This window comes from Cucurbita maxima, unplaced genomic scaffold (genome assembly GCF_002738345.1).
Source record: "Cucurbita maxima cultivar Rimu unplaced genomic scaffold, Cmax_1.0 Cma_Scf00035, whole genome shotgun sequence".
NCBI lineage: Eukaryota > Viridiplantae > Streptophyta > Magnoliopsida > Cucurbitales > Cucurbitaceae > Cucurbita > Cucurbita maxima.
In genome coordinates, this window is record NW_019272051.1 from 888,360 (window position 1) to 913,468 (window position 25,109).

A 25,109-nucleotide genomic window follows, 5' to 3' on the forward strand; every position below is an offset into this window, starting at 1 on the left:
GGATCCATAATATGGGTATATATATAAACAAAAAAGAAAAAAGAAAAAAGAAAATGATATACACAAAAGTAAATGAACCAAAACCATAGTATGAATTATAAGTGACAAAATTTATTGATGTAAATATAGCATTCAAAGAAAAAACGATATACCTTTTTTATATATATATATATATATACATATATATATTATAAAGGTATATGTCGAATAAGCGAAGTTTATATTAATCTAAAGGAAATAGTCTCCGATGAAGTTTATATTAAATCTAAAGGAAAGAGTGTTCAGCGAAATTTATGTTAAATCGAAAGGAAAGAGTCTCAATTAAGTTATTGTTGCATAGAGATGTAAAAGATAGTGATTCGTATGAATCATTGAGTTCGGATACTCACTTTGTCAAAGGTCTTTGATCGGTATGAGTATTCGCATAGTTGTGGCTGCATACAGTTGTGGCTGTGGCTGCAGCTGCGTCACATAAAGTTGAAGCTTCTCCGGTAAGCCGTGGCTGCGAATCTACGATTCAAATTCGTATAAGTTTTAACAAACATTTAATGATCCTAAACTTTAAAAACGTTAATTACTTGTAGTCACCATACCAGTAAGCCCACATCCCTGACACAAGCGATCTAAATTGTTTTGCTCAAAAATGTCAAAGACTTCATTAAGAGCTCCATCTTCCATTACATTATTTCCCGGCAAATATGCCTGTTTTCAGACAACATCGACTGAGTTTAAAGTTCTCTACTTCAACATACAGAAATAAAAGTTCAAAGAATGTGTAACCTTTGAGAATGGCTCGGATGTGGTATAGCTCTGACACTCAAAAGCGTTTTCAACCATCATTGTCCATGTTTTATCGGGAACTTTGTTTCCAAGCAGCTGCACAAATTGTTATTTGGTTGGTTTTGTCTCTCGGTCGAACCATATCAAAATGAATAACCGGAGTAGAAAGAAATAAGAAGAGGGTTTCTTTGATACTAACGTACTTCAATTACAATACTTTTCAACTTATATTTAACGGAACACAAACCATTCAACAAATAACTTCAATTTTGAGTTTGTTGGGCTACCTTTTTCAGAGGGGCTGAACCTATTTCATGGTATTTCAGTAAGAAGTCGTCCACAATTTTTATGCCATGGGAGGATAAGTTTTTGTGATATGCGCCATCTTTTCCAATGCCTTCCAATCGCCAAACTTCATCTTCTCTGCTCGGAGGATGATGTTTCTTGTTCACTGAAACCGTGTAAAGAAGTAAGATTCAGTCATTCAAGGGTGCATAACTACAAAGCTGTTAGCTTTGTAAAGAGATATAACTTACCTTCCCCACGGTGATCCATGACCCTAAAAGATTGGGACACAGCAACCCCAATTGTTGGAAACATGGCTAGAATTTTTTCGTCTGCAATCTTTGCTATCATACGAAACTTCTTGGATTTCGTCCAACTCGAGTTGTCAGTAATACACACACAATTAATGGGAGCATAGCCATTCTCCAAAAGGAATTTGGTACCATCACCATGCATTAAGGGCCTTTTCCCCTCTCTTGCGGATAAAACGTTTCGATTCAATTCACTCAAACTAGGGTTAGTTCCATCATAGTCTCCGTTGACAAGGCCAAGCTCAACTGCGGCAGATGCCATGAGACCCGTGCAGATTATGTCATTGGTTGTAGCATCACAAATTGCAACTACCAGAGCCTCACCATTTTCTGCTTTGATTTTGTTGTTGGTGAAGATAGTGGAGGCTGGTTGATTGCAGAAAACTAGCTTGAACTTCTCAAGCCCTCCTTCAACAATTGCTTCTTCTCCACTCTCTATCCTTTCTCTACGTGATCAAACCAAACCATAGTTTAATAGGAATACGTAACAATGTCATGTAGGACTAAATTCTAAGTCAATAAGCTCTGTTTGTTCAAACTCGAACATTAAACATCACGGAATGCGACAGTTATACATTAAGAAATTAGTAATCGTGGAACATTTATAGGAACAGAGTTAGTACGTTTTACCTCAAATATCTTAATACGAACAAACTATCTCCTCAAGTTACATAGTTATTTATTTCATTTCTTTCAAGTTCGATTATTTATTTCAGGGTACTTTCAACCAAGATAAAAAAACATAACCTACATTATTATAAATTTGAAAAATCCAAAAAAAAATTTAGTTAACAAATCAACGTAAAATAACTTTATCACATACAATTATTATACACATAAAACGAAAAACAAAATTCTCATAAAATTGTATCTATCGGTCACTTGTTACAATCGCATTTTTGACAGCAAGGGATTTGCGATTATGCGGCACTCACTCCCCAGCAATAAGTGAGTTAAGCTAATTCGTTCTTGCATCACTTACAGGCAAGCGACATATGATGAAGCCTCTAGTTCCAGTTCAAGAAGAAAGGTTTAGAAAATGGAGACAGAGATTTGAAAGCGAGATTTGAAAGACGGAAATTAGTGTTATATGTGATACAAGCAAAAAGGCAACAACAACGTATGTAACTATCTAGTTGGAAGATTGTTAATTTCACAAAACTGAAATAGAATCGAATCGAATAGACAAGTTGAAGAACGAAAATGAATGGAATTTAGAATACGAACCTTAGTAATTCTAGAAGAGGATGAAAGTGAGTTTGAAGTACATTCATCACTCCCACTTCAACCTTAAAAAACACAAATGTCAGAGATTGAATTTCATATTCAAATTTGGATTTTCAAGAAAGGTTCAAAAAATAAAAAATACCCAATTGCTCAAGATAGGTTGGATTCGAGACAAAAATTCAAGCACGTGTTCATCTTCAGCTACAGATCTAGCTCCAATACTATAATGAGAAACAAACCGACAAGAACATCAAAACCTAGAAAACTCAGAAAAAAATAAAAACAAAAAATTTAGAGAGAGAAAGAGAGTGAACCCAGATGAAGAAGAAGGGCGAGTTCTCTTAGGGTTAGGGTTGTGATCATCATCATTAGGAGGCATCTTTCTCTTGCCCTTGGCATCCATTTTGATATCTATGCCTCTGCAAATTGATACTCAAAATCTTGAAATTTGAATTTGAAGGAGTGATGTGGTGAAAGAAGGAGCGAGAGAGCAAGAGAAGAGGGACTTGTGTGAACTCAAAATCTTCCATTAAAGAGAGTTTGTTTAGAGAGAGAGAGAGATAGAGTGGGAGCTTAGTAATTGTTTGGAAATTTCAGATAATGTGCTTTCATTGGCTAGGGCTAAGCAAATTCCACCTATCCTAATAACTTTCCCAATTCTAACTAAATTTTCAAAATTTTCAATAATAGATCTAAATTATCAACAAAAGTAATATATGGACGTCATCTTTCCCTTTGAGAGGTAAGAGAAGAAGTCGCTGGCACTCGTTCTTGTTTGAGTCTACTCCCCTTCGGAGAAGGGTGTTTTGTCCTCGCTGGCACTCGTTCCTGCTCGTGTCTACTCCCCTTCGGGGAAGGGTGTTTTGTCCTTGCTGGCACTCGTTCCTACTCATGTCTACTACCCTTTGGGGAAGAGCGAGAAGGCTGACACATCGTCTGATGTCTGGCTTTCCCTTTCGAGCTTTATCTCAAGGCTTTAAAAACACATCTAGTAGGAGAAGGTGTTTTGTTTTCCTCCCCCAACCAACGTGGGACATCACAGAAACTTTCTATGGGTACTTTATAAATCATCTACAAACGTTTTAATATTATTTTGGGAAGTTGTAGAGTGTTTTTAACATGGGTATTAACAATGAATGTATTTTTTAGTATTTTAAAAAATATTAAAATGTGTTTTTGAAGTTTTTAAAAAATTATGGATATTTTTGAAGTAAATTAGGAAGGGTTTTCATAAAAAGATCCTTTGGAACCATATCACATTCCGAATCTGATGAAATAGGATGAATTGAGACGGTATTTTGTAAATAAGTAATTATCTTGAATATATTAATTATTTCTTTATTTTTCGATCATCTGGACGGGACAAAAGAAACATCTTGTTCTTTTTTCAACAATTTATTATCTCTAGTGAATCTCTCAATAGGGTTCGAACCCCTATGAAGTTCTGACCATCTGTTAGAGAAAAAGAACGAATGGATCTTGTAGAATTCCCGAGAAATTCTTCAATTTCTTCTGGAAACAGATGATTATTCATCTGCTTCTCATGTTTCGTGAATAGCCGGGCATTGAGGAATATCTATACGTGGTATAAGTTAGCTATATTTACGAGATGTCTACTCATATCAATAAACTTTTTCTATCTTCGTTCTAGCCATCTATCTCATATCAATAAACTTTTTCTATCTTCGTTCTAGCCATCTATTTTAACCTTCATTTTTTATTCTATGTACACACAAATGGAGATGGGATGAGAATCAGGGCAAACTCGAGAAATTGAGTAGGGTAAGGGAGAGAAAATATAATCAACCTCGTTAAGCCAACAACCACAATTTAAATTTACATCTATATAGGTGTAACAGTCTAAGTCCACCGCTAGCAGATATTGTCCTCTTTAGGATTTCATTTTCGAGCTTCCCCTCAGGGCTTTAAAACGTATCTGCTAGGGAAAGTTTATGCACCCTTATAAATGATGTTTCGTTCTCCTACCCAACCAATATAGAACTCTCATCATAGGGAAGAACATTTCATTAAATTTCTACCAATATGGTCTAAATTGTTCAATTTATTTTTATATATCAAAGTTGAATGAGTAAATTATTATTTTTATTAAAATTTATGGGAAAATATTTTGGGTGATTAGTTGAGAAGAGATAATTGAGGAAGAAATGAGAGGTGAGTGGAGAGAACTCGGTAGAAATATTTAGGTGTAAGATTTGTACTATTGCACAAGTTTCACTCGATACACAAATACTTAAGTTGTCTCGTATATTTTATAAGATTTTGTTTAATTCAGGTCAACTCGAAATTTTGTCCAATGAACTCGAAACTCGAACCAAACCTATTCAATTTCAAAATCAACCTAATTTAACCTAACCCGAAATGCTATCTAATCCAACTCAACCCCCTATGAGTCGGGTTGGGTCGGTTTGAGTTGTTGAGTTTAATGTATACCCTTATAATTGGTGTTATTGAAGAGCTTTATAAATAATAATAATTTTTTTAACGTTATTAATTTACATATAAACATTCTATATAATATGCTAATAATTATTATATTTCGTTGTAATTTGGCTGCTCACGAGTTTCGAACCTATGCCTCACGGCACCCAATGAAAAAAATTCAAGTTTCAACGGTAGGAGTATACATGGTCCGGATTAAGTTGGGTTGAGAGATTTTTTTTGACCCAATCCAAAATTCGGATTGGTTAGATTGATAACCCAACCCAACCCAACCCTCTGTTTTAGTTCTGGTTGTAAAAAAAAATTATTTAAAAAAAAAATTATTTATCCACAATTTATAATATTTTTTTTTATAGAACTTCTAGATAATGAGAAGTTTACCAACAAACACAAATCAATCTATCATTATTCACAAAAAAAAAAAAAATAATAATAATAATAAATAAATAAACAAATTCAATCAAGAACAAGGAGAGAAAATTGTATCATATTAACATAATTCAACATCCTCGTAAAACTAAGAAAACGATACTTGTTGAGAATATATCAATAAAAAGGATTAGTCTATAAATACTATATATAACAAAAATAAAAAATATTATAATTGAAATAGTCTAGATGAAGGAGTTAGAGAGTCGTAAACTATTAAAAAAATAATATATATATATATATAAATTGTGATATAATAATATTAGAACACGATAATAAATATATTAGAATTTAGAATGACTCTATCTCAATTTTATAACAAACTTTTTAAATCTATTGAAACTAATTTTTTTAAAATTGGCTCTACTATTTTAGGTATTAAAGAATTCCTAAAATAATAAAAAATTCTCTCACTTGATGCATGTTGATTGAGAAGCTATTTTAGGTGTGAGTGTTATGAAGGTAAATCTTTTAGTATATTTTATATATTTTTGTTTGGCTCGGGTCAACTCGAGGGTTTTGTCCCATGAACTTGAAACCGAACCAAGTTAGTTTGGGTTCAAAAACATGAACCCAAACCAACCCGAAAGGCTAATCCAACCCAACCAACCCTTATAGTTCGGGTTGGATTGGTCCGGATTATCGGGTTGAATGTTCACCCCTATTCAACTAAAAGACCATTTTGTCCAGTATTTCAAAATTGAAATACTTTTGTCATTAATTTTGAATCTAAACCATTAATACTTTATTTCAACTACCTTTAATCTTTTAATAGCGTCTGCCAAATATGATTTTTACACTGCTAACTTTTTAACCCAAATACGATTTTGATTTTTACATAGCTGACTTGTTCACTAAATTAGAACAACTGCCATAAAATCATCCTCCTCTGATTAGGATACACCACACCTCATTACAAAAATCAAATAGAATAATAAAATTGAAATAAAAAATAATAATAAACACTCTAAATCATACCATTATGTCGTATCGTCACATTAAGTTTATGTCGTTATATCAATCATATATATATATATATATATATATATATATATATATATATATATTATTTTTATTAAAGATCTCATTTTCTATTATTACTACGGTTTTATACAAAATATAGCTACTCTTATACGAAAGAATTTAATGGATTTATTTTATATTACAATATTCTCTACTTTCTTACCTATGATATTTCAAAATTCCGTTCGTTTTCGATGACCTATCTGCTGTAATTCTTATTCTTAAAAATCAAGTTCGTTTTCCATTTTCTTTTCTATATTTTCCCTCGGTTTTATTCTCTTAACTTTTTTTCTCAATTGTTTTTAGCCCATTTCAATCAATTTTTATATTGGAATATATTTTATATAGCTGTAATCAGTTCAAATTTGGTTAACAGTATATTTGATAGGGAGAGGATGAAGGCTTAGTTAGTGCTTGGGGAAAGGGGTACGAACAAGAAAACTCCTGCGCTTACGCTTGCTATTCAAAATTGGAATGAAGAATGACTTTGGGACAAAAGAAAATGCCCGATTCTTCGCAATACCAATACCTAAAGCTCATTGAACTTGAGCTATCGTAATTCAGTTTTCGCAATTTCTCTCCCCTTTCCTAAGAAAATAGTGTAAGCCAACTCATCAAGGTTAAGGGGCACTAATGGAAGAGTCAAATGCCTCGATTTTATATATATATCCGGAACGGAAATACATTGCATTGGAGACGGACGATTGACAAGACTGAAGCAAAAAACCCACATACAAAGTACTCAAGGTATATACACTGCTCTAAGATTAGGTAGGAGTCGATTTCAGAAACATAAGAGCTTGGAGACTAACCTAGCTGCAACAGATATTGTTTAGGTCTTACCTGAGAATATTGTAACGGCACTGGTTGAACCTCCTGTGGTAGTTTGTATTCTATTTACACGTTGTGAACATTAATGAAAATCCAATTTTCAATCTCACTTTTGTTCTCATTCTTAACCTGGTATCAGAGCTTCTCATCTTTAACATATATTAAAAAAAATGATAATCATCAACTACTGACATTAGTAAACGACCCAAAGAAATTTGATTATAATTCAATTCGTGACGATCATAAGTAGAAAGTTCATATTCTTCAGTCATTGATAAACAATTTATTGGACAATATTACGTAGTTACCACAAAATATACAAATCCCAAAATCAATACTGTAATTAAGCAATCGTTCCTTTCGAATATTCATTTTCAATTTCCAATCAACAACGGGGAGATCTATAGGACATACACGAACACATACTTCACAAGTAATGCATTTATCAAATTCAAAATGGATTCGACTACAGAAATGCTCCGATGCGATTAATTTTTCCATAAGGATATTGAATAGTTACGGCAAATGATTTGCATGGGATAAAGTAATCATGAAACTCTGACTAAAGTACCTTACAGCTAGTACTGTTTGTTGACCATAATTCATGTTAATTTCCTATTTCTTTCGAAATAGAGTAAAAAATATTTGTAACAATCCTAAAAAAAAAGTTCCATTTGAGATTGGATTAAGAAAGGGAAGGAAGAAGGCGAGTCAGTATGCTAATGCCTCATCCTCAAATCAATCCTTACCATAGGTTACTGTCCCAACGAATAAGTAATTGTAGGAGTGAAAGCTTCATATCACTCGAGTATATAATTCGATTGATAATAATTCATAAGTTTTCTATCTCTTTCCTCTTACATTTGAGAGCCTCTTTTTCTCTCTTGCATAATTGCTCATCAACGTGAGTACACGTTGAAGAGAGATATTTGGAGCGAGAGATCGGTTATCATTTTTTTAAATTATTATTATTATTATTATTACTTTGTAGGGTTGTTACACGCTTATTATGCTTAAAACATGTCGTATCATTGAGCTTCCTAAAGCTAAGACATATATTAATGCATTCAATCAAACTTCTCTTTATAGCCTTCCCCTTTAGCCCTAGAAAGTAGATGCACCCATGTGCTCAACGAAACCTACTCCTCATTTAATTATATTATAATTTTTGTCTCTTAAAGTACATAAAACAATGCACTCATCATGTCAAAGCCTCTTACCGTAAAACTAATGAAGTTAGGTTTGAGTCGACGGGTGATCTAGAAAACATTACTAAACAAAGTGTTGAACGAACACAATCAATCAAATGTGTTCCACAGTTTGCGAGTAAAGAAGTTAAAGAGACGGTTCAGTCGTAGCTGAACCAACTAAGATTACAGTGAGCGATTCCTGCATCCACTGAAGGTAGCTGGAGACGAATTTTTTCTCGAGGTTTTTCTTCCCTACTTCGATTGCCAAAGCGTTACTTGCTAGACTAATGTATAAAAGTGTTGAAAATGTTGAAAGATCACGTGGGAATGGTGTTCAAACATGATCTTTAACCTACTCATTAATAATTTTAAAAAGAGAAAGAGAAAGATATGCAACCAAAGGGTACATTCTTCTTCTTCTCATTATGAAGTCTTAGCTTTTTAAAAGTTAGGGTTCCAAACTCCAAAAACCCCTTTTTATGTTGGAATTCTTTTCACATTTGAGAAAAGAAATACAAGAACTAGCCATAAATTTCGGGAGAGATTTACGGGAGCCTTAAAATCGTAGTTATCGAGTATGGTATAATGAAGAAGAGTTGATAATGAATAGATAGCTGTACGGGGAAAGATTCGAATGTGTTTAAATGGAGGGTTGCTAGATATGCAACTATACTCTCCATTTTTTAAATTAAAGGTAGATCTTTGTGAATTTCGAACAAAGATTTGTACATATCCAAACGAGTCGGCGACCAAAGGCGGTGTGGGGTATAAAGTATAAAGAGTGAAGTGAGGCTTTCCATTTGGTACCCACAATTTCAAATTAGTCCTTAAACACCCATAATCAAATTACCCACGACTTTGTAGAAGACCTTGAAAGTTGAAAAGATGCATAGCATAATACCGAATTCACTTACAAAGGGTAATTAAAAATTTAATTGGAGCTCTACAAATAAATTTATCACTCGAGTCAATAAGCTCAAATAGGGAGAATTTTGGAGTGTAAAGGAACAAAATTGAAGAAGACTACGAAAGCCGAAAAGCTCACAATAGGTTGAATTTTGGAACGCAAGCTTATACGTAAGTTTTTGTTAGAATTTGGTAAAATTTAAAAGCCCCCATACACTCAATTTTAAGTCTAATGGTTCTTGAAAGCTATCACACGAAGGGACTACCAAAGAAATTTTGGAAGAAATTTAGCTCGACAAGGACTTGAATTAAGCCCTTGAACACGATCATAAGCATATAGTCATTTTGATATTTTCCTAAAGATCGGGTAAATTATGAAATTGTTCCCCTAAAATATATCGGTTGTGCATAAAATTTCGAAGTATTACCTAATATTATGAAATTTGGATGCATGATAAATTTGAAGTTCAAAGAAGTTTGTTTGGAGCATAAACCATCGATAGAGGTAAAAATGACGAAAATACCCCTACTATGCTTACTACGTTGTTTTTATGGCCTTGATGAAATCGGAATGACCCAAAACTTTACATGGTACCTACTTATAATGTTATGGATGAATTATGTATGATTTTACGATGGTTCGACGTGGTTATGACATATATGCTTGAAATAGTGATTTATGAACCTTAAAGAATGTTGTATGCTTAGGTTGTACCTTAAGACACTTAGAGCCAGAACCATAAAACTAATCCAAGTAGGATGAACCTCATAAATGCACAACCAAGACGGTAAGCTTAATACACTCATTCATAATTTTATAAAGAAAAAAGATATATTGACCAAATAAAGAAAGTCTTCCACTTGTCTTTATCAAGTCATAGTTTTAAGAAGAAGATCTTTTGGTTCCAAACCCTAAAATCCGCTTTATGTTCGAATTCTTTTTACATTCTTTGATGAAAGAAATACAAGATCTCGCAAAGACACCTGGAGAGATTTATGGAGCCATGACTGAAGCTCTATTCGACATCTAGTATGCTCTAATGAATAGGAATTGACCTAGATAAGAGTTACGGAATAGATGGCTGTATGAGGAGAAACTCGACCGTGTTTAAAAGGAGGGTTGTTAGAAATGAGGCTAAAATCTCCCATTTTCTAGATAAAGGCAAGATCGCTTAGTAAGTAAGAATAACTATAGTCAATAGTAAAGCATGAGATGCTGAGAATTAAACAATTCCTCAGCTCAACATTTTAAAAACTAGAGAGTTATATTTAACCATTTTTCTTCAAAGTAGCCCTCAAACACTCCTAATCAAATTACCCGCAACTTTGTAAAAGATCTTGAAGGTTGAAAACGAGCATAAAACAATCTCCTAATTCAAGTTCTTGAAGGCCACTTATGAAGGGTAACTAAAAATTTAATTAGAGCTCTACACTTCGAGTCGATGAACTCAAACCAGGGTTTCACTTACGAAGGGTAATTGAGAATTTAATTGGGGCTCTACTCTCGAGTCAATAAACTCAAACTAGGGAGAGTTATGGAGTGTAAGGAACGACATTGAAGAAGACTACAAAGGCCAAAAAGTTCAGGATAGGGAGAACTTCGGAAACAAGCTTAGTTAATTTTTGTCTGAGCTTGGTCACGGGAGGAAGAGGAAAAATTTTGCTATAGATATTGAAGGAAGTTGAGCTCTCTAACCCCTAAAATTTGGTAAATTATGAAATTGACCCCAAAATGATATCCATTGTGCATAAAATTTTAAAGTATGACTTAATATCATAAAATATGGATGCAAGATAATTTTGAAGTTGTTAGAAGCATGTTTAGAGCATAAACCATCGATAGATGTAAAAATGACAAGAATGCCCCTACTATGTCTACTATGTTGATTTTATATTCTTGATGAACTCTTAATGACCCAAAATTTTACATGACACGTACTTATAATGTTAGGAGTGAATTATAAATGAATTTATGATGGTTCAACATGGTTCTGACATGTTTGCTTGAAATAGGAATTTATAAACCTTAAAAAATGTCGTATACTTAAGTTGTCCCTTAAGCCTCGAATGACAGATCCCTAGAGTCAGAACCATGAACCTATGAATAACTTATGGTCTAGGTTATTAGCTAATTCAAGTAGGATGAACCTCATAAATGCACAAATAAAACTGTAAGCTTAATATGACGCACTATTAGCTAGTATAACTCTACACAAGCTTGTCTTGTGTCCTAAATCACCCTAGATCTCTCTTTATATGGTACATCATGATTTCATATTTTTTCTGACCTAGGTGGGATACCCTACTTTGTGGGATGTTCGACTGAGATTATGTGATGGGGGACATAGGGGATGCCAAAGCCATTATAGACCAAATATGAATCCTAAATTTTGGTCTAAATCCTAAACATAGGTTTTTTCTCAGGTTCATGTTGTTACCGACCATGTGACATAATAAGTCTTCAAAGGAGTGTTTTCGAATTAGAACTACTCTAATGTATCATGTATCGAATGGAATTGGACAACCCGTTGGGATCCACGCTATCTAAACTCATTTTATGGCAAAGGACCATACAAATGCATAGATCAAGCAATAAGCTGACCAAGTTCTTAAAACTCATAACTTCGAGCTTAAAACCTCATGACCAAAGTCCTTAGAACATAATTTTGTTTATACGACTTTTATGATTTTTATGTAAAATATTAGTTTTCTCAATTAATAAATTTATAAAAAGTGATTAAATATTTATTGGTCTAGTCTTGTACAAACTCACGATATCCCACTCACATGTCTTCACATCAACCATTTGAATAAAATCATTTGTAACAATTACAAAAAGTGTCAGTATCAGTAGTGTTACCAAGATAATATACCAAACCTTATCCATATAACATAAATCATTTAGGTTGTTACTTAAACATGATCCTCTTTTATGTCAACCACGTATGGTTCAAAATTACATTAAAAAATACCTTGAATTTTCATACAAAGAATAATATTATATTGTAAATAAAGTAAAGTAAAAAATAAATAATTAATGAGAAGGTTTTAGAGCATAAATCCTAACAAAAAGAACATTAGAGTTGGTAAGCAACTACTTAATGTGCCCAAATGTGAAGGCACGGAGGCAGAAGCCACTAGGGTTATTGCAACCCTTGAACGTAACAAAATGAAACTAGGAGAATATAGTCATGGATTTCATCGTAGGCCTCCCAAAGACATTGAAAGACTATGCATTAATATGGGTACTTATCGATAAACTGACAAAGTCGACATACTTCCTATCTGGTAAGGCCAAGTATACAACAGATAATTGGGCAGTTGTACATGAGAGAGATTGTTAGGCTGCATTAAGTTTCAATATCGATTGTATCGGTTCGAGACTCACGCTTTACGTTGGCCTTCTAGTGCAACCTCTAGAAAACGTTGGGTACTCGAATGACTTCAGTACTGCTTCCACTCACAGAACGATAGTTAGACTTGTAAAACCCGCTCACCAGAAAACCCAGTTCATGGACGTTACTACTAACACAAATTAATTTTATTAAAAAACGATTTATCTTTTAAAACCATTTAAAAGAAAATCACTATCTTTTAAGGGATATTATCATTAAAGCTAGATAAAAAAAAAAAACAAAAAAACTATAAACAACTTTACTCATCTAAGTAGGACAAAATAAGATAGAACAAAACGGACTCGGATCTAAGTAGAATCTTTTAATTCTCGTGCTCGTCCACCCCACCTCCTCCATCACTATAGTCTTGTCTATCTAAAAAGAAAAATAACATTAACTTAGATGAGTAAAATAATTTACTTATTAAGTAGTCTAACTTGTTACCAAAAAGTTGTATTAATTATCTTTCCACCCTATTTTAAATTTGATTTATAACCGATTGTTTAGAGGTGTTTGGTTTGGATTGGGTCCTCGACCCAACTATTACGTAGGCACTTAGTCTGATCTACTAAGACTTCTAATGAAGATATTTTAGCTAACCTTCAAATTTATCTGTTCTTTCTGTTTATGCTTACTACAAATTTTAGACTCGTATGTAAGATTCACCTCTCTGTCAAATATGACTTGTCTACTAGCCTAAAGTAGCACACAGTCTAATGGTTAGGAATACTCATAGTGCATCGATTAGGGATTCCATGCGGACTAATAGACTAAGAACACTCGTGCACATCTCATATCATAATCAATTCATAAGTATAAACTACATTATGGATACTAATTATGAACTTTTAATGTTATCAAATCATATGCATGTATTTACGATTATTGTTAATTAACTCATGCAATTTTAAGTACACTTAACATTTTAGCTCATAATTACAACGTCAACATGCTTGCATATGTTTATAACAAGCTAAAACTTGGTCAAGAACTTTGGTATGTTATTTACCTATGTGTTAAAAATGAGAAGCATCGATACTATGTTAAAAATGAGAAAAGAAAGTGGGATTAAAAGTCCGATTTTCATTAATGTTCACAACATTTAAATAGGATAGAAGCTACCGACTAACTCCTAAAAATACGAGAAAATATACTACTAACCAAATCTCGAAATCTAACTCATTATGGCTATATAAAATATATTTCAATACAATGTCATTTAGGGTTTAGGGTTTAGGGTTAAAAAAAAACTTAAAGTGACTATTTCTTCTCAATTTCTCCCCATTGCAACTTTTAATCATTTTCAAAGTCAATATGGACCAATATTAATAGAACAAGTAAAAAAGAATTGAACAAGACAAACAAAAGCTCGCCACATGTCAGCACGTGTTCTCACGAGCATGTCATGCGCCTACACTTCCTCGACAATGCACACAATCACGCATGAATAAGGCCCGCTCACTCAAGCGTCTTCAACCTTACGACATTGTGATTTCAAGATCTTCTATTTAATTCCTATTACATCTCTTCGTTTGATTCTCATTTTAGGCACATTATCCCTTCCGAGATCCTTTGTACAAAAGTGTAGATCTAACTCCCATAAATCAATTAAGACAAGTTTGAGCTTTTACTATGCATTGAACATTAGAATAAACTTACAAGTTTGCACTACGTAACTTTTTTTTTTTCCTTTGAGTTGAATCCACAGCCACACAACCTATTTGAGTTGTAATGACTCTAAATTTCTACATACTCAAAGTCGTTACTAACGTCTCATGCTCATATATAATGCGAAAATGTAACTCTTACATGAACATCATTTATAATGTAAACTTTGCAAAAGGCTTAAAACAACTTATTCTCTAGAAAACACAATCATGGTCTTAAAAGCAATACAAATAAATTTAAAACAATGAAATGCATAACAACCTATTCTAATCTAAACCTAGAAATTTATACATGAATCTATCCTATGCACGTATTTTCTCACCAAGCTCAAAGGTGACATATTCAAGATGTTCGTATTTTCTTTCACAACCTCTCAAGTGATCCAAAGCATCGATCTTGGTGTCGTTATCCAATTTCAAAACTTTGAATGTTTATTTAACACATCCTTATTATATTCATCACTCTAATGAGCTAGGATATTCATTTGTTCGAATCAAATTAAATAGAACAAATTATCAATCTTGGAATAAATCATTTATGCATAAATAAAAAAGGAGCTCTCTCAGATACATCAAGCCAGTCTATTTCTGAGTTTTGCATGTTTTTGGGAAATTCAATAATTTCTTGAGAAGTCTAAAAATGCAAACCAATGAAAGGCGGTCTATTTTTGACATTTTTCTTGTAAATTCAATAATTTTTTGAAAGTCTAAAAATGCAAACCAATCAATAATTTCTTGAAAGTTTAAAAACCAAACCAATATGCCGTGATCATCAGCAAATACTTGTTTAGAGTTAACTTGACCGATATTTTCACTACTGGGAAGACAAAAGTGTTATTGACCTACACTCTCTTCTCAAAGACAAGTTGAGTGTTATTGATCTACGCTCGACGGATATTTTCAGTACTAGGAAAACAAAAATGTTATTGACCTATACTCTCTTCTCAAAGACAACTTGGGTGATATTGACCTACACTCCTAAAAACAACTTGAGTGTTATTGATCTACACTCATAAAAACAAGTTGGATGTGATTAACATACACTCTCCAACTTGAGGGGGAGTGTTGAGATATAATATTTGGAGAATATATTGTTTATGAAATATATCTTACATATTATATCTTAATATTTTTTCTTTTATAATTTGGTTTATAATATATTTTATTTTATTCTCAATATTTAATTAGTTTATATTTTTTTAGAGGAAGATATTAGTTGCTGGCTTGTATCCTATTTAAAGAATATGAATATCAATGAGAATATATACCTTCGATCACAATTCTATTTCTTATTCTTAACAGAGAAAATCGTCGGAAAATCGGGCGAAGAAGAAAGGATCCGTCGGATCCGGGTCAGACCCAAATCGGATATCCGAGGCCCAAAATCCATCAGTCCAGCTTGAGACCCACGTACGACCCGTGCCCGTTCTGCAACTCGAGACCATCCTATGCAACCCGAGGCCCAAAACCCAATCCAGCCCAGTATCTCGAGGCCCAAACTCATCTGCAGCCCAGCCCGCGAATCGAGGCCCATCGGCCCACCTACAGCTGACGACCTGCAAGCCAACCCGAATACCGACTCGAACCGGTCTTCAACCCGCATCACATGGCGGCGCGGCGCCGATTCCGATTGCTCACCGGCGACGTTCCGGCAACTTTCCAGCATCTCACCAGTGACCTTAACGGCGGTTCTCCAGCGACTTTTTCGGCGAATCTTCGACTGGGCATTTTTAACCTGGTTTTCACCGTTTCAACCCTCTCGGACCTTTTTTTGACCCGAATTAAGGTAATTTTGGTGTGTGAGCACCTCGGAGATTCACACTCACACGTGTGACTTGTGTGTAGGGAAGTACTACACATCCAATCTCTCCGAGATTGGAGGCCACCCCTATAAAGATTAAAGAGAGATTTCTAAATCATGATTGCATGTGTTTGCATTTGCATTTGCATGGCCCCTACAGTGGACCACTTACTGAGTATTCTTCGAATTACTCAGGCCGTGTGTCACATCATTTTTCAGATAAAAGCAAGACACACTAATACGGAGGATGGCACCATCGCGAATATAGACTATGACACGTGTCTAAGGTAGATTCATCTTTAAATTTCTAAGTTTAGGTGATAATAGGTGCTTATGCATCTCATTGTTTTAAATTATTTTGTATCACTCCTATTTTCTCTCCATTTCAGAATTTCATATTTAAACATGTAAGACTATAATTATAAGAAAAAATTAGGGTATTAATTTTTTCTCTAATTTTTGTATTAAAAAAATTATCATTTATTTAAAAATATTATTATTTTAAATTCCATAGTTAGAATCAGTTATTGAAGTAAGCTATTACCAATTTTCTCTTTGGTGTAAGAAAATATTAAGTTTGATCTCTAAACTTAGGTAAAAAGTGTACAAAAAGTTTTTCGAAAAAACCAAACATGTTTTAACATGATTATAAGTTACCCACGTATTGTCACAATCGATGTCGAAGAGCTTGGTTAACACCAAGAGGAGGATCCTGGACGACTGCACATCATCTTAGGGTAAGTTTTGTGCCCTTTTCCTTACGTATTGTCGTTGGCAAACAAAGTCAATGTTAGACGAACACAACTCTCCACAATGGTATGATATTGTCTAATTTGAGCATAAGCTCTCATGGCTTTGCTTTGAACTTTCCAAAAAGTCTCATACCAATGGAGAGTGTATTCTTTAATTAAAAATCCATGATCATTCCCTCAATTAGTCGGATGTAGGACTTTTATCGTCCAACAACCAAAATTTAGGTTTCTAGATCTGTCGTTCTTAGGAGTTTTAAAAAAAAACCAAAATCGACCTTCAAAACGTCGTGAGAAGGAGAGAGAATGTTCAAAAATGCGTAGGAAGTCGGGTGAAGAAGAAAGGACCCGTCGGATCTGGGTCGGACCCATATGTGACCCGCGACCCGCGGTCGCTTCTACAAACCCGAATCACTGGTCATGCAAGTTCTGCCTCAGCCCAGTAGCCCACATCTGCAGTAGTCTAATAACCCGAGACCCAAACCTATCTCGCCCGGTAGTCCAGTCTGCAGCGCCTCGACTCGAACTGCGTCTCGACCTGACGCCATCTGAACGACGTGGCCTACCTTGGTGCTGCCACATGTCACCTGTGACAAAAAACAGCCCCTCAGCTCCGCAACTTGACTCGGCTTATCCGGCTCGATTTTCTATTCCCAGCTCAATTTCTACCGTTATGACCCTCGGGAACCTTTTTTTAGGCCCAAATTAACGTAATTGAGGTCATTTTACAGCCGTATTTCACATTATTAATTTAATTGTGAAATACTAATGATGATAGAAACCGAACCACGACAACATTTGGAGAAACTCTGAGGAACACGAGATTAAGTTAATTAAATTAGGGAGTACTCCAACTAATACCAACCAAGTAAGTGGACTTACTCTAGGATAGGCTAAAAATTGTATGAGTTACAATTTATGATTGTTTGAAATGACATACGATGATTCATGTGATATTTATGTTTATGATGTATGAGCTGTATCGTATGATGTCATACACTAGTTATATGATGATGTATGAACTATGTTGTATGAGCTTTGATGATGTACGATAACGTATGTGCATTATATGATGATGTATGATGATGTTTTCCAATATTAAACATGTACGATTGATGAATCTCATATTGTATCAGGTCAATAGATCGACTTATGACACAATCCTAAGATTATGAAAATGATATTAATATAAATATCTAACAAGTATGTTTTACTCAGCGTAACAAAGAGATGAGATTAGGGTTGTGTCAGAAGAGATGTTAAGATAAGAATTAGAGGGATCTCATGCATATTGTATATACATAAGCAGAGAGAATCTCTCCCTTTATGATGATGGTTGTGGACGCACACTATATCATGACGAGGGTGTACATGGGGAGCATGACATTGAAGGGTTCGCCTGCACAGATCTTTGTCGGATGGAATGTTGAATGAAGGGTCAGTAGGTTGTAGTTGATGCAATTGGCTTGCTTTATGGCTAGGTGGAAGATTCTTCCGGATTTGGAGCCAGAGCCTGAACCATTGAAGGACCCAAATGAGAGTGGCCCAAATGGCCCAAAAGTCTCCTGTGTTATTATGGTGAAAGTGTGAGGCAGGCACGGGTTGATAATTTGTATAGAAGGTTTCAATCGAGGCTGACTTGGATACAAAGGACAAAACTCAAACTTTCTTAAGGATAAATTGGTGATACGAGCCTAAACTAATCAAGTAAGTAACTTTACTATCGACATAGTTATATTTGATGTTGACACGTGTCCCATGGTTCTGCACGTGTTATATATATTGATATGTGTGAATTGTTTAGGAATCGATATGCTTATGATATGATATGTATATGATAATATGTGAATTGTATGATAATACTTACAATATGATGTGTTTTAATGATATGTTTGAAATAGGATATGAGAAGGATGCACTAAACCTAATCTAATCATAGGAGTAAAATATGTTCATGAAACGTCAAGGTTAGGTTACGTATCGAAGTGTTATGGATATGAGAGATTAATAAAAACGATATGATCATGATCTATTGATAAAAGAATATGGTTAGGTTATGGATAGAAAAGGATAGGGTTTAGGGTTTAGAATTATATTAGATTGATAGAATAATAACATTAGGCTACGTTCTTGTAACAATATAACTAAGGTACGTTCATTAAGACTATGATAAGTTAGGGAGTAATATGACCATGAAGGAACAATATGATATGTTTATGATACGACATGTGAATGACATATATATATATATATATACATACATACATATAGACATATATACATAAATATATCATATCATAACATTCCATGCTTCGAGACATAACAATTTTTATCATATACATATCCTACCATAACATTTCACATCACAATATATCATATCATAAACATGTCAATTTATCACATATCTCGTACCATAAAAAAGTTCATATCATATCACAACACACGTATGAGCTATGTGTAGAGTATATGGTACACATCCCAGTTACCGCTTAAGATAGTACCGTCGAAAAATAGATTGAAATGATAGGTCCCGTCATTGCATTCAATGTTCTTACATCTAACCCCCAATAGTGAAATCACCTGCGAAGTATTTCTTTAAATACTCAAGTCTTGTGCTACTTCTATTTCAAGTTAAGGCAAGACATTCATGTACGGCTGACGACGACATCGCAACTCGAGACCATGGCACATGCATAGGGTAGTCGTATTTATTTTCTTAGACTTACGCTTACATGTTTATTTATTTTATTTAGTTTTTTGTTGTGTTGTTTTTAAAGGCGTTTTCAAAACAGGTAAGTCCGTGATTGTGTTTTAAGATGAAGATGACGTTTTATGAAAGTTTAAATGAATATTTTCGCATTCAATATTCATGATATGTATTCGGTGACGACCTTAAATTAAGTAGAAAATTTCGAGGCATTACAAGTTAAACATAAATATAAATATTTTGGAACCATAATATGTGTATACATTAAAATAAAAAAGAAAAAAGAATGATATCCACAAAATAAATGAACCAAAATCGTTGTATGAATTAAGGTGACAAAATTTTGAGGTAAATATAGCATTCATTAGAAAAAAATATACATATACATATATAAAGGTATATGTCGAACCAAAGTTTATATTAAATTTAAAGGATAAAGTCTCAATCAAGTTGTTGTAAAGAAATGTAAAAGATAGTGATCGTTGAATCACTTGAGTTTGGATACTCACTTTGTCAATCGTCTTTGATCGGTGTGAGTGTTTGCATAGTTGTGGTTGCACATAGTTTTGGCGGAAGCTGCGTCACATGAGGTTGAAGCTTCTCTAGTAAACAATGACGGATGCACATAGTTGTGGTTGCACAAAGTTGTTGTTGATGCAGATGAAGCTTCTCTGGTAAACAATGGCGGCGAATCTGCGATTCAAATTCATATCAATTTTAACAAAAATGTAAGCTAAACTTCAAAACTGTTTAATACTTGAAATCACCATACCAGTAAGCTCATTTCCAAAGTCATCGGTAAAGTACACTTGTGGACTCTTATCCTCAAAATTCAAATTGTGGACTTCATTAAAAGTTTCATCTCCCATGACATTATTTGCTGGAAAACATGGCTCGTATATGGTATAGCTCTGACACTCAAAAGCGTTTTCAACCGCCATTATCCATGTTTTGTCTGAAACTTTGTTACCAAGCAACTGCACAAATTGTTATTTTGTTGGTTATGACCCTCCGTCGAACCACATCAAAATGAATAACCGGAATAGAAAGAAAAATAAGAACGGGGTTGGGCTATATTTAATGGAGCACTAACAATTCTTCACATAGAACGGCTTACAACTAATAACTTCAATTTCAAACAAGTCTATTCATTTTGATTTTGTTGGGCTACCTTTCTTAGACGGGCATGACCTATTTTTTGGTATTCGAGTAAGAAGTCGTCCACATTTTTGATACCATGGGAGGACAAGTTTCTGTGATACGGTCCATCTTTTCGTATGCCTTCCAATCGCCAAACTTCATCTTCTCTATTCGGAGGATGATGTTTCTTGTTCACTAAAATCATATAAAGAAAATCATTCATTCAATCATGTAAAACTGTTAAAGAGACAGAGTTTACCTTCTCCACGGTGATCCATGACCCTAAAAGATTGGGACACAGCAAACCCAACAGTTGGAAACATGGCTAGAACTTTTTCATCAATAAACTTCGCTACCAAACGAAACTTCTTGGATTTCATCCAACTCGAGTTGTCCGTGATAGACACACACTTAATGAAAGCAACGCCATTCTCCAAGTTGACTTTCATATCATTACCAACCAGTAAAGGTCTTTTCCCATCTCTTGGAGATAAAATGTTTCGACTCAATTCACTCAAACTACTGTTAGTTTCATCATAGTCTCCATTGACAATGACAAGCCCAACCAGGGCCGATGCTAGACGACCCGTGCGGATTATGGCATTGGTTGTGGCATCACAAATTGCAACTACTAGAGCCTCACCATTTTCTGCTTTGATTTCATTGTTGGTGAAGATAGTGGAGGGTGGTTGGTTGCAGAAAACTAGCTTGAACTTCTCAATCCCTCCTTCAAAAATTGCTTCCTCTCCACCCTCTCTCCTTTCTCTATATGATGAAACCAAACCATACTTTAAAATACAACATTTATTCATCTAATATAGTTTTTAATAATACGAATACGTTAGTTTTCAATAATACGAATACATAACATTATGTTGTGTGCGTCTAAATTGTGAGTCAATAAGCTCTACTTGTTCAAACGCGAACATTCAACATCACGGAATGTGACAGTCATATGCGTTAAGAAATCAGTAATCGTGGAACATTTATAGGAAAAGAGTTGTACGTTCTACCACAAATACCTTAATATAAAAAAACTATCTCTTCAAGTAACCGTGTTATTTATTTCATTTCTTTCAGGTTCGATTATTTGTTTTATTCAACCAACATAAAAGGACAGGAAATCCGAAAACAAAATTTTCATAAAATTGTATCTAAAGATTACCGACAAAATTGTTAATTTCATAATAGAATCCAATCGAATAGAATCAAATAGAAAAGTACAAAAACAAAAAATGAATGGAATTTAAAATACGAACCTTAGTAATTCTAAAAGAGGATGAAAGTGAGTTTGAAGTGCATTCATCACTTCCACTTGTACCTTAGAAAACACAAATGTCAGAGATAGAATTTCATATTCAAATTTGGATTTTCAAGAAAGGTTCAAGAAGCTCGAAGTGTAAATACCCAATTGCTCAAGATAGGTTGGATTCGAGACAAAAATTCGACCACGTGTTCGTCTTCAGCTACAGATGTAGCTCCAATACTATAATGAAAAACAAACCGACAAGAACATCAAAACCTAGGAAACCCAGAAAAAATAAAAATAAACAATTGAGAGAGAGAAATAGAGTGAACCCAGATGAAGAAGAAGGGCGAGTTCTCTTAGGGTTAGGGTTGTCGTCATCATCATTAGGAGGCATCTTGGCCTTGCCCTTGCCCTTGGCATCCATTTTGATATCTATGCCTCTCCAAACTGATACTCACTCCCGGAAATTTGGAGTGATGTAGTGAAAGAAGGAGAGAGAGGTAGAGAGGGGGATTTATGGACTCAACATCTTCCATAACTGAGAGCTTTGTTTACAGAGAGAGAGGGAGAGAGAGAGAGGGAGAGAGAGAGAGAGAGGGAGCTTAGTAATTGTTTGGAAATTTTCAGATAACGTGTTCTTTCATTGGTTAGGGTTAAGCAAATTCCACCTGTCCTAATTACTTTTCCAATTCCATTAATAAAAATACCCTAAAAACATATTATTAAATTTTCAAAAATTTCAATAACAGATCTAAATACTCAACAAAAGTCAATATATGGACCAAAAACTGTAATGACCTAGACTCACTGCTAGTAGGTTTTTCCTTTGAGGATAGGAGAAGAAGTCGATGACACTCGTTCCTGCTCGTGTCTACCCTCTTCGGAGAAGGGTGTTTTGTCCTACTGGCACTCGTTCTTGCTCGTGTCTTGTCCTACTGGCACTCGTTCTTGCTCGTGTCTACCCCGTTCGAGAAAGAGCGAGAAAGCTGACACATCGTCAAGTGTCTGGCTCTAAAATACCATTTGTAATAGCCCAGACGACCGCTAGCAAATATTGTCCTTTTTAGGCTTTCCCTTCGGGCATCCCCTCAAGGGTTTAAAACGCGTATGGTAAAGGAAGGTTTCCACACCTTTGTAAACTGTGTTTTGTTCTCCTCCCCAACCAATGTGGGACATCACAAAAATTGTGTATGGGTACTTCATAATTTATCTACAAACATTTTAATGTTATTTTGGAAAGTTTAGGAGTTTTTTTAACATGGGTATTAACAATATATGTATTTTTTATTATTTAAAAAAAATTAAAATGTGTTTGTGAAGTTTTTAAAAAATATTTAGAGGTATTTTTTAAAGTATTTTTTTGAAACAAGTTTGAAAGTTAAAGGATATTTTTGAAGTAAATTAAGAAGGGTTTTTCATAAAAGACTATAGTTCATCATTCGGAACCATATCACATCACATCCACGATATGATGAAATAAGATGAATTGAAACGGTATTTTATAAATACGTAATTATCTTGAATATATTAACTATATCTTTATTTTTCGATCGTTTGGGCGGGACAAAAGAAACATATTGTTCTTTCTTCAACAATTTCTAATTTCTAGTAAATCTCTCAATAGGATTCGAACCCATATGAAGTTCTGACCATCTGTCACAGAAAAAAGAACGAACTGATCTTGTAGGATTCCCGAGAAATTATTCGATTTCTTCCATATCATCTGTTTCTATGTTTCGTGAATAGCCGGGACATTGAAGAATATTCAGAAAAGCATTTAGGGAATCGATCTGATTCTATCTCTCTTCATTCGGTTCAAAGAAAGGAAGGATCGGAAAGAATCAATCTTTCTTATAGTTTTTTTTACCTTAACCTCCATGGTATTTTTGAAAATTTTAAAGTTTAGAAATATATTTTTTTTTAAGACAAAAATACCCCAAATTTGATATTTAATTACAAATTAATTCTTTGGCTTCAAATTAATATTTAAGTAGAATTAATGGTTAGGATAATTATTTACTTTAATTAATTTTTGATAATTATTATTGTTAATTAATTTATTTTTATTAAGTTACATTAATAAACTAAATTTTCGATATCTTTTGCACAATATTAGTTTTCTTAACTTTATTTTGTTTGGTCCCACCTAAGACCTAAGACCTAAGACCTAAGACCTAAGACCTAAGACCTAAGACCTACTACATACTTCTTCCCCAAGTATATATATATATATAAAGGCGTTGGATAATATCTATACATAGTATAGGTTAGCTACGAGATGTCTACTCGAATCAATAATTTTTTTTTATTATATGTACACACAAATGAAGATGGGACGGGAATCCGGGCAAACACGAGAAAATAGGTAGGGTAAGGGAGAAAAAATATAATCAACCCCGTTTAGCCAACAACCGCAATTTAAACTTACATCTATATAGGCGTAACAAGATAAGCCCACCACTAGAGGATGTTGTCCTCTTTAAAATTTTCCTTTCGAGCTTTCCCTCAAGACTTTAAAACGTGTCTGCTAGGAGAAGGTTTCTACACCCTTATAGAGGATGTTTCGTTCTCCTCTCCGACCAATGTGAAACTCTAACAATATATAAATATATATATATATATATATATATATATAATACGATACCATATGAAATTAAAAAATAATAAAAATAATTAGCGTAAAAAAAATTATGCATATATTTTAGAGTAATTAATGGAGGAGAGATAATTGGGGGAAAGGACGGAGAAGTGAGCGGAGAGAACCATGGACGTAATTTTTTAAAAAATTATTTTTGTTTATTTATTTATTTATTTGGGTTATTACATTATAAATAATGTGTTAAAAAATAGTATGAAATATTTAGGAGTAAGATTTGTATTATGCACTCGGCCCACAAATATTTAAGTTGTCTCGTATATTTTATAAGATGTTTTTCGATTCAGGTCAACTCGAAATTTT

The 25,109-nt window shown here is 33.9% G+C and overlaps 1 protein-coding gene across 2 annotated transcripts; it reads right to left on the bottom strand.

The window, feature by feature from the left end:
- Positions 1 to 217: 217 nt before the first annotated feature.
- LOC111467877 (calmodulin-binding protein 60 G-like) lies at positions 218 to 22,731 on the bottom strand. 2 transcript variants are annotated; one of them, XM_023112963.1, is made up of 9 exons: positions 22,481 to 22,731; positions 2,918 to 2,936; positions 2,746 to 2,824; positions 2,604 to 2,665; positions 1,317 to 1,822; positions 1,068 to 1,231; positions 781 to 876; positions 594 to 702; positions 218 to 510 (listed from the first exon to the last, which is right to left on the bottom strand). In XM_023112963.1, the coding sequence occupies exons 1-9, from the start codon at positions 22,572 to 22,574 to the stop codon at positions 386 to 388; spliced, it is 1,254 nt and encodes a 417-aa protein (XP_022968731.1). In that variant the 5' UTR covers positions 22,575 to 22,731; the 3' UTR covers positions 218 to 385. The 2 variants fall into 2 exon arrangements, with proteins under 2 accessions (XP_022968731.1, XP_022968732.1); XM_023112964.1 differs by lacking the exon at positions 594 to 702.
- Positions 22,732 to 25,109: the final 2,378 nt, after the last annotated feature.